Here is a 12,586-nt window from a genome sequence, read left to right on the forward strand (position 1 = left end):
TAGGTATTATGCCTATCTCATGATATGTTTCCAATATGGAAAGTTTCTGTACTTACGTAAATCGTCCCATGCAAATCTTCTTATATATAAAAATGAATCGCAAAATGTGTTGGTAAGCGCATAACTCGAGAACGGCTGAACCTATTTCGATAATTCTTTTTTATTATATTCCTTGAAGTACGAGGATGGTTCTTATATGTAGAGAAAACGTAAATATGTACCACGGGCGAAGCCGGGGCGGACCGCTAGTCTTATATATAAAAATGAATCGCAAAATGTGTTGGTAAGCGCATAACTCGAGAACGGCTGAACCGATTTCGATAATTCTTTCTTTATTATGTTCCTTGAAGTACGAAGATGGTTCTTATGTAGAGAAAACGTAAACATGTACCACGGGCGAAGCCGGGGCGGACCGCTAGTATGAATATAAAATTAATTTGGCAATATTGCTATTTCACTTAAAAATCGCTTTGCAAAAATAGCTTTTTCAGCACTAAGCTTTCACAACGATACTTCGGAGGAATCAAATATTTCTTGCTTATGCAAAAACAATTCTTGTACAGATGCATTATTACTAATAGCATCACAATTGCATAAACACCAGCCAATAAAATATTTGCACCTAATTATCTAGACATCACTATTACATAAAAAATACATGTTTCGATAATTACTAATCTTTAGGTATAAGAAATTTTACAATATGTTTATATAAATATACTGTAATATTGAACGTTGTTATCGTAAATTTGATTAAATGATCTCATATGAAATTGTGTACATGTAAGTAAAAATAGCATTTGAATGTAATCTTGTAAATTATATTACACGTTGAGAGCCAAATTTTTGAATAAAATCTATTTATTAGTAAGAACGTTTTGCCAGAACAAATTGTCCCTTTTATACAAGGTGTGTATTAAAATAATCCCTTTTAGAAGCCCAAATGTTATATTTTTGTTATAAGGGTCATTTTCAAAATATTTGTACGTCACGAAATTGTCAGTAAACTGTTTCGTTAGGAAATGTCAGGAAGTTGTAAAAGTAAGGCTGTATTCAGAATAAGGTAATATTACATTTAAAAAAGTAAGAAGTCACTAGTTAAAAAAAATATATATTTTTAGTTACAAAATAATCAACAAACAATCAATTTTTATAATTCTCTGTTTGCTTTTCCTTTTCTTTTCTTCTATCATTAGCTTCTTTCCATTTTTGTCTTCGAGCTTCTTTTTCACTGTCATTAAGATCTGATATTTTTCTTTGTCTTTGTTTCACTTTCTCGAGGTGTTTTTTCCTTTTCTTTTCATATTTTTCAGGGTTTTGCTTTTTTAGTTTTTCAATGTATTTTTTTGCCGTTCGGCACCGGTTAGCGGCATTCTGAAACTAAAAAAAGCTGTTGGATATATGTATTTTGAATAAAAATAAAAACAAAAGTAAGCATCACTCGTGTGGGTGGAAAAGCGATCAACACTAAATGCAATAAGGCAAGCGTTATCCCATCAGAAACCACTTGTAAAATTGGAGGCCAAGACTCACTGATCCGCTTTCACTATAAAAAATTTATCAGATCCCAGGAAAAGTCAAGTCCCTAAGCGTGACTTTACTAACCCTACATCATGGTTTAAAAAAGTATGGCCTGTAGTTACAAAAAAATAATCTTGAGAGATTTATTGTTTTTCTCCTTTATTTTTATTCGTTACATTAATTTAACACACATTTTAATATCTTATTTTCATACTTTACACATGAGACCACAGCTTTACCGTCTACAATTTACTGACGTCAGTAAATGTCAAGAAATTGTTCGTCAGTAACATGTAAAAAATAACCTAAGAAATACTTTTACACAAAACATAATCACATTTACCATTAGATTGAAAGTGTAATCTATTACTCTAGTCATAATTTAAGTATATTACAATTGCGGTAGGTGAATTCTTCAAATTGTACTTACTTTTGTTGAGAATGCGTCGTTAGGAAATTGTAACTAAATTTTTTGCACAGCACACTACTGGACTTCTTCCATGTCTGGACGACGAACAAAATGGCGGCGCGTTAATTTGACCTTACTTTTCGTGACCTGACCAGTGTTGCCAATGATTAGAGTTAGATTCCTCTTCTTTGTGATACAAGAAGTTGGTTAATTATGTCAATAAATCAGTGTCACGAAATTGTAACGATTGATAGGGACATTTTTATAATATGTAATTCTTCGTTTATTTAAGGTAATTTAAATAGTTTAATCTATCAGATATAACACTTCAAACATTGCTTTTTAATTATGATACAAAAAAATTGGAAGTTTCATACAAAAATTCTGATAAAAAAATTGGTTTTCATTGTCGTCCACATAGGGGACAATAAAAAAATGTATGGAGCTCTTTTTGTTATTTTATTTTCACATTAAATTTATGTAAGAATTTGAATCGCAATTCATTGCTTTTTATCAGAAATGATATGCAGTATGCTTAAGTTTAGTCTGTAAAACGTTAACAATGATTTATTTCAGTCGTAACCATATTTTTTTCGAAGATTTTTTAGGGGGACAAACATTTTGTGGTAATGTACAATTATTTTGAAAACGACTCATTAAGTAATTGTTTTCCATACTAGTAGAGCTAGGGTATTTGTTTTTAGTTATATTGAATTGTAGCTAATAATCTTACCCACTGAAATTGTTACAAATAACAATAAATATAAGTTCCCTGCAACCTAAAACAGTAGAACATCAATTCCCACTTATCTACGTAATGTTGGTATGAACTATGTATAAGTGTATTTTAAACTATCGGCACTATTTGTATGTGTATTTTTGGCTGTTTAAAAGGATGATAAAATATACGTTTAAATAATTAAAATACATATTATGTAGCTAAAACAGGAAGCAAGCAGTACGACCGTTTCCACATTTTAAATTAACGGACCTAAACACAATTTGGAAGAAAAGTAAAGCAGTTAAACTTACCACAAATAATATATCTATAAACGACTGCTTGCTTCCATTTTGTTCTATCTCGTGTAAGATGTAATGTATCTAACTGTAGAACTGTTAAAACATTATTTAAATAACACTAAATAACGTTATATTCACTTACTCTTTCTTCTCAGTATTGACGGTTCAATGCAATCTTTGTCTCAAAGGATTTACAAAGTATTATTAAGGTGGTAGGTATTAGAATTTTACATTAAAACATATTATTAATTGTTGGTGAAATAGTACAATATATTGACGTTGTTGCAAGAATATGGACCTTTTTATTTATATGCGATAAATGCCCCTTATTATTTAACTTTTTCATGTAAATCCATATTACATTCATAATTTTTGCTAATCTTTTGTAGTTTTTTAAATGTTTTATTCTTTTCTTATTATATACTGTGATGACTCAGAAAAGGATACGTCTTACCCGGGCCAGGGCTTGTACAATGTGAAAACTGTATGTTAGTTACGAAGCCGCCATTTATAACTTTTATTCTGTTTACATAAGTTTTTTTTCACACACAAAGAATAGCAAAATCAAATTATCCAATATAGCACACAATTTTATAATCTCTCAATAAATAGCTTTATATTTTTTGCAACGACATAAACCAATTGGGCATTTTTATGTACAAGGATCTGGCCTTGGGTACATTTATTTGGGTCTACAAAAATTAGATGTATTTCAATAAGAAATGTGGCCTGATGTAAATTATTGTAATTATCTAAATTCCGATGGGACGAAGCTTGCATTGAGTCATCGCACTATGGAGCCCAGGGTACGCCTCAGAGATACTTGGTTCTAATTCACCTTTCTGAAAATATGTATGTAACAAGTTAATATCAAGGAATTAAAAATCACAAATAAGAAGAATTTTGAACGAGTATCTCTAGTATGATGAAATATGGTTTCAAGATAACTACTATTTCGTTTGTTCTCTAATTGCAATTCGGTGATGACTGTACGCATCTTTGTAGATTTTAATATTTTCACCTACGCTAATGCTAAATAATGTGAGGTGTAAAATAGTAAGCTACTTCTTCCGTCATTAATGAACGGCTTGGATCCAAGTCACTTGAATGACTTTTTTCTGTAAATAAACTTTAAAGTTCCCTCGAACTTTTCGAAGATAATTTCTGCATTTGGAAGAATGGATCCAAGTAATGTTTGTTAATGTACGTGGCGTACCTCTGGGCTGACGCGGCGGTGTGCGCAGGCGTTGCGGCGTCGGGCCAGGCCGCGCCGCGCGCCGTGCTCGTCGTCCTTTCGCTTGTGCTCGCCGCCCCGCACTGACCGGGCGCTGCACACGTGAGTCTATATATAACACCCCCTCCACCCTCGCCGTGCACCTACCCGCCTATCCTTGACGCTTCCACGTGCTTGTGCTACTAACATCCGAGAATCATCAGCAGATTTAGTTGAACTAGTTGTATAGAACGCAAAACGCGATTATACTAACGTTACCGTTTTTGGTCCTTCGAGCCCTCTTTCAAGAACCAAGAACGCGTTTTTGTGACGAGTATGCGAAAGCTTACGCTCAAAGCTTAGTTGATTCGCTTTTAGGGTGCCGGAGACTTCATTGGTCCCTCAACAAGCTTCTTCATCAAACCTCCCTAAATAATATTAATGTTGCATGTTGTAAAAATAAACTAAAAACATAAAAGAATACTTTAAAATTTGGAATAAGCAGTATTTAAACGATTGTATAAAAATAAATCGAACGTCGCTAAAATTGTATAGGTATCCAATGTTGTTATATATTCTAAGATTTCATTCCCAATTGGCAAACGGGCTTCGTGTCTTAATTTTAAATACTGTTCCCTATTGTGACAAGAAATGTGTTACCAAATTCCTACTGTTACTCCTAAATGATCCAAAATAGTATTGAACATTGATACCCCTTCAAACACATTTCCTGGCGCACAAAACATAGTCACAACGATATCAACGGTGCCACCATCTGTATGAGAGCACCGTTGGTATCGCGTGTCCCGGGGGTAAGCAATGTTGGCGCGTATGCAGGCGGCAGCGCGCGCGCGGCCGGGGGCGGGTCGGGCGGCGCGGCGTGGTGGGTGGCGGGGTGCGCGGGCGGCGGCGCGGCGTCGCTGGCGGTGTGCTGGCGGCGGCGCCGGCGCGCGCCCCGCGGCCCGCCGCCCCCCCCGCGGCCCCCGCCGCGCCCGCTCGCCGCGCGCCTCGCCGTGCCGCCCCACACTGTGTGATGCAATACAATACTTTATCGATATCTGTGTTTTATTTACTCCTCTATGCTTTAACTGTGTACCTACACAGACATTTTTGTAGTGATCGGCGTGGTAATTGAAGGTTGAGGAATACACAATATACATAGTATGATCCTTTAAGTTAGTTACCTATGATTTCGCATAGTTATGACTTAAAATTTAGACTGTGATTTAGGCGTCTTAACAAAAGGTACTAAAGACAGTATTCAGTAGTATCATAAGCAGTCAAGCAGAAAGTCATCCATATAATGTTTAGTCATTCAAAAATTTTAAGACGCATGTTATCACAGCTCATCTAAACATTAACGATTACCTAGCTAATTTTACTCTTTATGTTTATCTCAATTTCGTTACAATTTGAAAAAACCAATCGGCACAGCCCTTTTTAAATAGAAAATGTTCTAATTTAACAAGTAACTGGGAAGTTCATATTACACACATGGCCTTCTAGGGACTACAAGTACGTTCTCTCTACAGTTGAGAATTAACACCTGCACTGCTACGTTACGGCGTTTTCAGTATGAAACACACCTCACTTAAATGTAAATACTGCTTGATTACTTTACTTCAGCTATGTAATTGTAAAGAAAATATTGACTTTCAGTTTGAATCTAAATTACTTATAATGAACGTGTACAGAGTTCTGTCGGTCAAATATTTAATGCTTTATGTAATATTTTAAAAGAAGTTTCAAATTCACCTATCCTCAAGTTAAATACACAACTCATATTATGGATTAGATACATATTATAACTGACTGCCGAAACTAAGATGTACCTAACAATAAAGATAAGATGCTTATGAGATTTAAATACTAGGTAAAAAAGGCTCTAGCTATTTATACCTCTAGATAACCTACCTATATAAGTAATGTTCATCAAAACATATCGATTCGATTTACCCTTAAAAATCATATTTCAATAATTTTCAGTTTTCACCAATAAATTCAAGTAACTAACTACCTAAGGTCAATAAGCACACAGATTTTAAGAAGGCTTGGTATAGAGCAGTATAGTAGCAATAGGCATTCTAATTATTGTCCTGTTCTTTAAAGTTATATTTTAATGTTGATAATCTAAGATATAGTTAGATACCTACTAATAATAATATACGGACATACGGTGTAAAAAAAATCATTTACAATTAACATAATTTTATACGGTGAACAAAACTTCATTTACAAATATATTTGTTTCAATGAAAGTTTAATTGACCAGACCGCCAAGGTGCAATAAAAAACGAAACGTACTCATAATTTATTTATTTATAAAATAATTACATAATAATAAAACATATTGCAAATACTGTTAATAAAACCAAAGTTCCTCTGGCTCCTGTTGAAGTTAGAATTAAAAATAGCGCTGCCACTCCGACGCGGACGCCGGACGCGCCAACAACCTGCAGACGTCATTGCAAGTTGCAATACTGACTTCTTTGTACCTCGGATTCAAGGCAATAAGTACCTACAATGATAACTACGTCTTATTATAATATTATAACATCGCTGATTTACTGTAGTTTATCTATTGTATAATCTATACCAATACTGTAAGTACGTACGTACTGCAGCTACAGCTAGAGAACACAATATACATAAGCGCATAACAAGAAACGTTTGCCTTTTTGGTGGGAACAATATATAAATAGTCGAAACCTACAAGATAAAGTATCTACCTATATTTATGTTTCATTTTTTTTTAAACTTATGTTACAAAAACTACTGGATTGATTTTTCATTATAAGCTTTTTCTATCATTTATTTAGAAAACGTATTCTAGCTATTCTAGTATTCTAGCAACACAGATTTCTGTGTAGAGTCTTCTTTTCGTTTTTATCAATCCGGGAAAAGACCAAAGCCAAGCCAAGGTATTACATTGGATTTTGGAAACATAATATTGTTTTTAAATATATAAAAAAATTGATTCTCTATTGAAAATAGATCAATTTTATATATTTTCGCTTGAAAAATAGCAAAATACCTACACGTCAGCTCTCATAATTCTAAATATAGATAGCCATAATGATCATCCACCCATCGCCGTCGGTCAATGCTCCTTGTAAAGAACGTAGGCCCGTAGCACGCCGTAGCTGTAGCTCGAAAACCGTAGCGATACACAGTGAATGTTGTCGCATAAGGTATAGACTATAGGTACGACTTTTCATGATTTTATTAAACATAACCACAGAATTTATAATAGTACTACGACATAACGTTTAATTTTATAGTCTGAATTTTTTGAAAAAATATGTAAACAATTGTTTCAATATTTATTATGTTTACTTAGTGTTATTAATGTGTAATCTAACATGGATAACGACACTCACGCAAAATAATGCATAATATTTGCATGAAACTGACCATCTAAAAGAAAATTTGATGACTATAGTTGTATACGTAGCCCGTAGGTAGTATATTATTATTAGTCTGTGACTATAGTAACTACCTATTAGTTAACTTTTATATGAGAAATCAAGGTGGGACATGGGTTACTCTTTCAAGTAATATGCTTGCGGGCGACAGAGGATAGTGCATCGCTCGCCATTCTCACATTGGAGTCCGTGGACCAAGTCTTTGGATGTGTTTCTTCATACTATAGTTTGTTACAATTTTTGTACCTATATTTTCAGTGTTTTATAATGAATGTTTTATTTTTATAAATAAACACTTTATATTCGGCCTATGTGTTTTATTTTTAATTTTCCTTTGATATAAGTATTCACAAAGTATTCATAATGACCACACTAGAGGAATTGCCATGCAATAGAAAGGCTTGGTTTAGGAAAAGTAAATAGATAGCAATAGGCATTCTAATTATCCAATTCTTTGAAGTTATTTGTTGTCGATATTATGAGATTTTCATTGATAAATAATATACTCGGACCAACAAAAATATATTCACACTATCGACGATTAAATTAGCTAGACCTCCAAGGTGCAATAAAAAACGAAACGTACTCATAATTCATTTATTTATAAAATAATTAGTTACTTAGTTACTTACATAATAATAAAACATTTTTGTATAATAAGACATAATTATCGCAAATATTATTAATAAAACCGAAGTTCCTCTGGCTCCTGTTGTAGTTAATAATTAAAACTAGCGCTGCCACTCCGACGCGCCAACAACTGCAGACGTCATTGCAACACTCACTTCTTTGTACCTCGGATTCAATACAATGAGTAGGTACCTACAATGATAACTACGTCTTGTATAACATCGCTGATTTAAAAGCTGATTTACTACAGTTTATCCATTGTTATATTCTACTAGCGGTCCGCCCCAGCTTCGCCCGTGGTACATATTTACGTTTTCTTTACATAAGAACCATCCTCGTACTTCAAGGAATATAATAAAAAAAGAATTATCGAAATCGGTTCAGCCGTTCACACGTGATGCCGTGACAACGCGAAACGGAAACAAAAGGAAAAGTTAAGTATGTAGGTACTGCACGTACTGCAGCAAAATAATAATATATTATTAGTGCCATATCACACTAGCGGATTGCGAGCGGTTTCAAAGCGGAGCGGGTGCGCAACGAATACGTTGCGGGCGCGCAACGAACACGCCGCGGTTGCGCAGCGAATTCGTTGCGGACGCGTCATTTTGTATACTCTCGCACAAAAGCCAGCCCTTCCGCCTTGCCTAACTTCCATTCAATATTTCCATCGTTTCTGTAGCACTCAATTTTTTAACCGTACTGTGGAAATGCACTTACTTAACAGTTAACTAAAGATGTAATAACAACTGGAGTTGTTAAAAAAAGGTGCTATAAAATTGAATTACTAGGACTTTTAGAATGTACCATACATTCCAAAAGTATGTAACGACTGACCAGTATAATCTCTCCCATAGCAACGTATGTTATAAAGAGATTTTGTGAACCTAATTATGAGCAAAGTGATAGTGAGTTGCTGGTTGCTTGATAAAATTTTCTATTCACTGCTATTTATCTAATAATAAGATAGCCCTGTTTTAGTTAAGGAGCTTTAACATTTATTTCACTAATGAACTTTCTTAATGAGCAATTAAGTTATCTGATTGCATTTCGACCAAGATTTAATAGATAAAACAATACCCTAAACATTAACATGTTATGAAACTCGTAAAAAATAATGATCTCATAATTATTATACTATCACAAGTTATAAGTAACAACCAGCACGGATTCCATTTTGTTAATGAGTGTACATGACTGCGACGTAAACGTTGCGCATCTGCCACGCGTCCGCAACGAATTCGCTGCGCAACCGCAACGTATTCGTTGCGCACCCGCTCCGCTTTGAAACCGCTCGCAATCCGCTAGTGTGATATGTCACTTATACCTGAGATAACAAAATAATATAGGTACATACTGGTAGTACTTAGGTATATTTAACAAGAAAAGTTTGTCTTTTCAATGGGAATATTAATAGGCAATACCTACGTACCTACTAGATAAAGAGAGTATATTTTGTTTGTTTGTTAAGAGTAAACACAAAAGCTACTGGATTGAATTTAAGCTTTTTCTATCATTATAAAATGAATAATCTTTCTACCTGAGAGACACAGATTTCTGTTTCTATGTAGAGTCTTCTTTCCTTTTTCGAACCGACCAAATCCAAGCTAAAGCAAAGCCAAGGCAACTTAGAATAAGTACCTACATTGGAAACATACATAAATGTTTTTCCTTCCTTATATATTTCTGCTAGAAAAATAGTAAAATACCTACACGTCAGCTCTCATAATTCTAAAACAAGTATACATCATGATCATCCACCCATCGCCGTCGGTCAATGCTCCTTGTAAAGAACGTAGGCCCGTAGCACGCCGTAGCTGTAGCTCGAAAACAGTAGAAATACACAGTGAATGTTGTCCCATGGTACAATATCGAAAGTTGAATGGAATAATTTGTTATGTAGTTTCATACCAAACATAACCTACTTTTAATTATCAATATAACATTTGAAGGCGATAAATTGAGTTTTCTCCACCAAAATTACCTACCTATATTTATATTCTGAATACTGTGCCTGAGGCAAGAAACTATTGAAAATTTTATAAAAAATTTCGTTGTTTTTCTGTTTGAAATAATGGAGCAGGTCGAAGGCGCTAGGCGTAGGCTTTGGCAATGCAAATTATAGTGCGCATTTCCTACCCCTACCTATTAATTTAAACAAAAAGCCATGTTGAAAAGATTTTATTATTTTTTTGTGTTTAAAAAAAAAAGCTTTGGTAATCATAAATTAAGAAGTATTTTGGGAAGAGTAGATATTATTATTATTTCTTGATGCTTGACCCCGCTAGAAGGAAAAGGCAATTATTATTATCGTAATTTACTTATATCTTAATGGTTGAGGTACATTGAACGATTGAAGAAGCAAAACATTGCACCTATTCTTTTTAGTTTCTCGATATCGATCGCCCCACTACAAGCATGAGTAAACTTTAATTTTGTTTGTTTTTTCAAAAAAAATTACGGATGTAATGCCCGGTTTATAATTTATTATTCCAGTGATCTGCGAGATTCCATACTTGCTGGATTCATTTCATTCCATATGTTTGCTGGATTCAGTTCATTCCAGTGCCGGTTTACACGAAAGCAATCCAGTACTGGACTGGAATAACGTAAACCGGGCATTAGTTGCCAGGTGTTCAGGTACTTAAGCGCTTATTACACCTTCCTAAATAAAGTCAACTAAATGTATTGGTCACTAATTTTAGGAAAGTGTAATTAAATTATTTTTGTCAGCAGGGGTTGGATATTAAAGAACTGAATTGAAATATCAAAATATCTCCATACCAAATTTCATGAAAATTGGTTCAGTAGTTTAGGCGTGATTGAGTAACAGACAGACATACAGAGTTACTTTCGCATTTATAATATTAGTATGGATGATACGTATTTTATAATGAACACATTATGACCTAAGGCTTCTTCGTAGGATATAAGCATGTTGCATCTGAATTATGTTACGATGCCATAGATTTAATAATATGTAAAACTATCCTAAAATAATTTGTAGATAATTTCTGCAGCCGCTGCACTGGTTCTAAAACACCATCATCAGATTTAGTTTCAAATTTTAGGGCAGTGTGATCAGAAGTTTTTAATTTCAAGTTTTTACCTATACAGAACCAGGATTCGAACCTGGATCTTTTGAATTATTATACGTGATCCGAAATAGTCACATTTGATTGGACATCCAATACAAAAGGTACAGAATCTTGCAATTATCTGCAGTTGCCTTTGCAATAAGGACAAAGCTAGTCGTCCGCTAAACGGATGAATAAAATAAATTAGTCGTCCGATTACCGGATGAATAAAATAATTTAATCGTCCGATAACATCTATTTATCTATATAGTTAGGTTATCGGGGTTTCTTTAGAGAACTGCCGCACGTATTATAGGTTTTTTGTGGGGGGAGGAGGGGGGAGGAGGGCACACGTTGGTATTTGATTTTCTTTTGCGCGTCGACGGAGCCCCGCTTCGCGGGGCTCCTATTTCTGTGTAGTTTTTTTTTTAAGAAACCTAACCTAACCTAACCTAACGGCTAACCTAACCTAAACTTGATTTTTTTTTGCGCGTCGACGCGACGGAGCCCCGCTTCGCGGGGCTCCTATTTCTGTGTAGTTTTTTTTTTAAGAAACCTAACCTAACCTAAACTTGATTTTTTTTTGCGCGTCGACGGAGCCCCGCTTCGCGGGGCTCCTATTTCTGTGTAGTTTTTTTTTAAGAAACCTAACCTAAACTTGATTTTTTTTTGCGCGTCGACGGAGCCCCGCTTCGCGGGGCTCCTATTTCTGTTTAGTTTTTTTTTAAGAAACCTAACCTAACCTAACCTAACGGCTAACCTAACCTAAACTTGATTATTTTTTTGCGCGTCGACGGAGCCCCGCTTCGCGGGTCTCCTATTTCTGTGTAGTTTTTTTTTTAAGAAACCTAACCTAACCTAACCTAACGGCTAACCTAACCTAAACTTGATTTTTTTTTGCGCGTCGACGGAGCCCCGCTTCGCGGGGTTCCTATTTCTGTTTAGTTTTTTTTTTAAGAAACCTAACCTAACCTAACCTAACGGCTAACCTAACCTAAACTTGATTATTTTTTTGCGCGTCGACGGAGCCCCGCTTCGCGGGTCTCCTATTTCTGTGTAGTTTTTTTTTAAGAAACCTAACCTAACCTAACCTAACGGCTAACCTAACCTAAACTTGATTATTTTTTTGCGCGTCGACGGAGCCCCGCTTCGCGGGGCTCCTATTTCTGTGTAGTTTTTTTTTAAGAAACCTAACCTAACCTAACCTAAACCTAACCTAACGAATTAAGGGCGAATATCTCGGCCATTTTTGATTTTAGAGAAAAGTTGTTCCTATAAAACATGCTTATAT

At 34.8% G+C, this 12,586-nt stretch overlaps 1 protein-coding gene across 1 annotated transcript in view; it reads left to right on the plus strand.

Moving 5' to 3' along the window:
- The window catches only part of LOC149908626 (cubilin), an 81,246-nt gene extending 76,049 nt beyond the window's left edge, over positions 1 to 5,197 (plus strand). Inside the window, exon 18 of the mRNA XM_090102105.1 lies at positions 5,001 to 5,197. Coding sequence (XP_089958231.1) covers positions 5,001 to 5,197 — 197 coding nt within the window. The remainder of the gene's footprint in view (positions 1 to 5,000) is intronic.
- The last annotated feature ends 7,389 nt before the right edge of the window (positions 5,198 to 12,586 follow it).

This window comes from Colias eurytheme, chromosome 5 (assembly GCF_061535395.1).
Source record: "Colias eurytheme isolate Ceu_HAF_F1 chromosome 5, ilColEury1 Martin Lab GWU primary, whole genome shotgun sequence".
NCBI classification, from domain to species: Eukaryota; Metazoa; Arthropoda; class Insecta; order Lepidoptera; family Pieridae; genus Colias; species Colias eurytheme.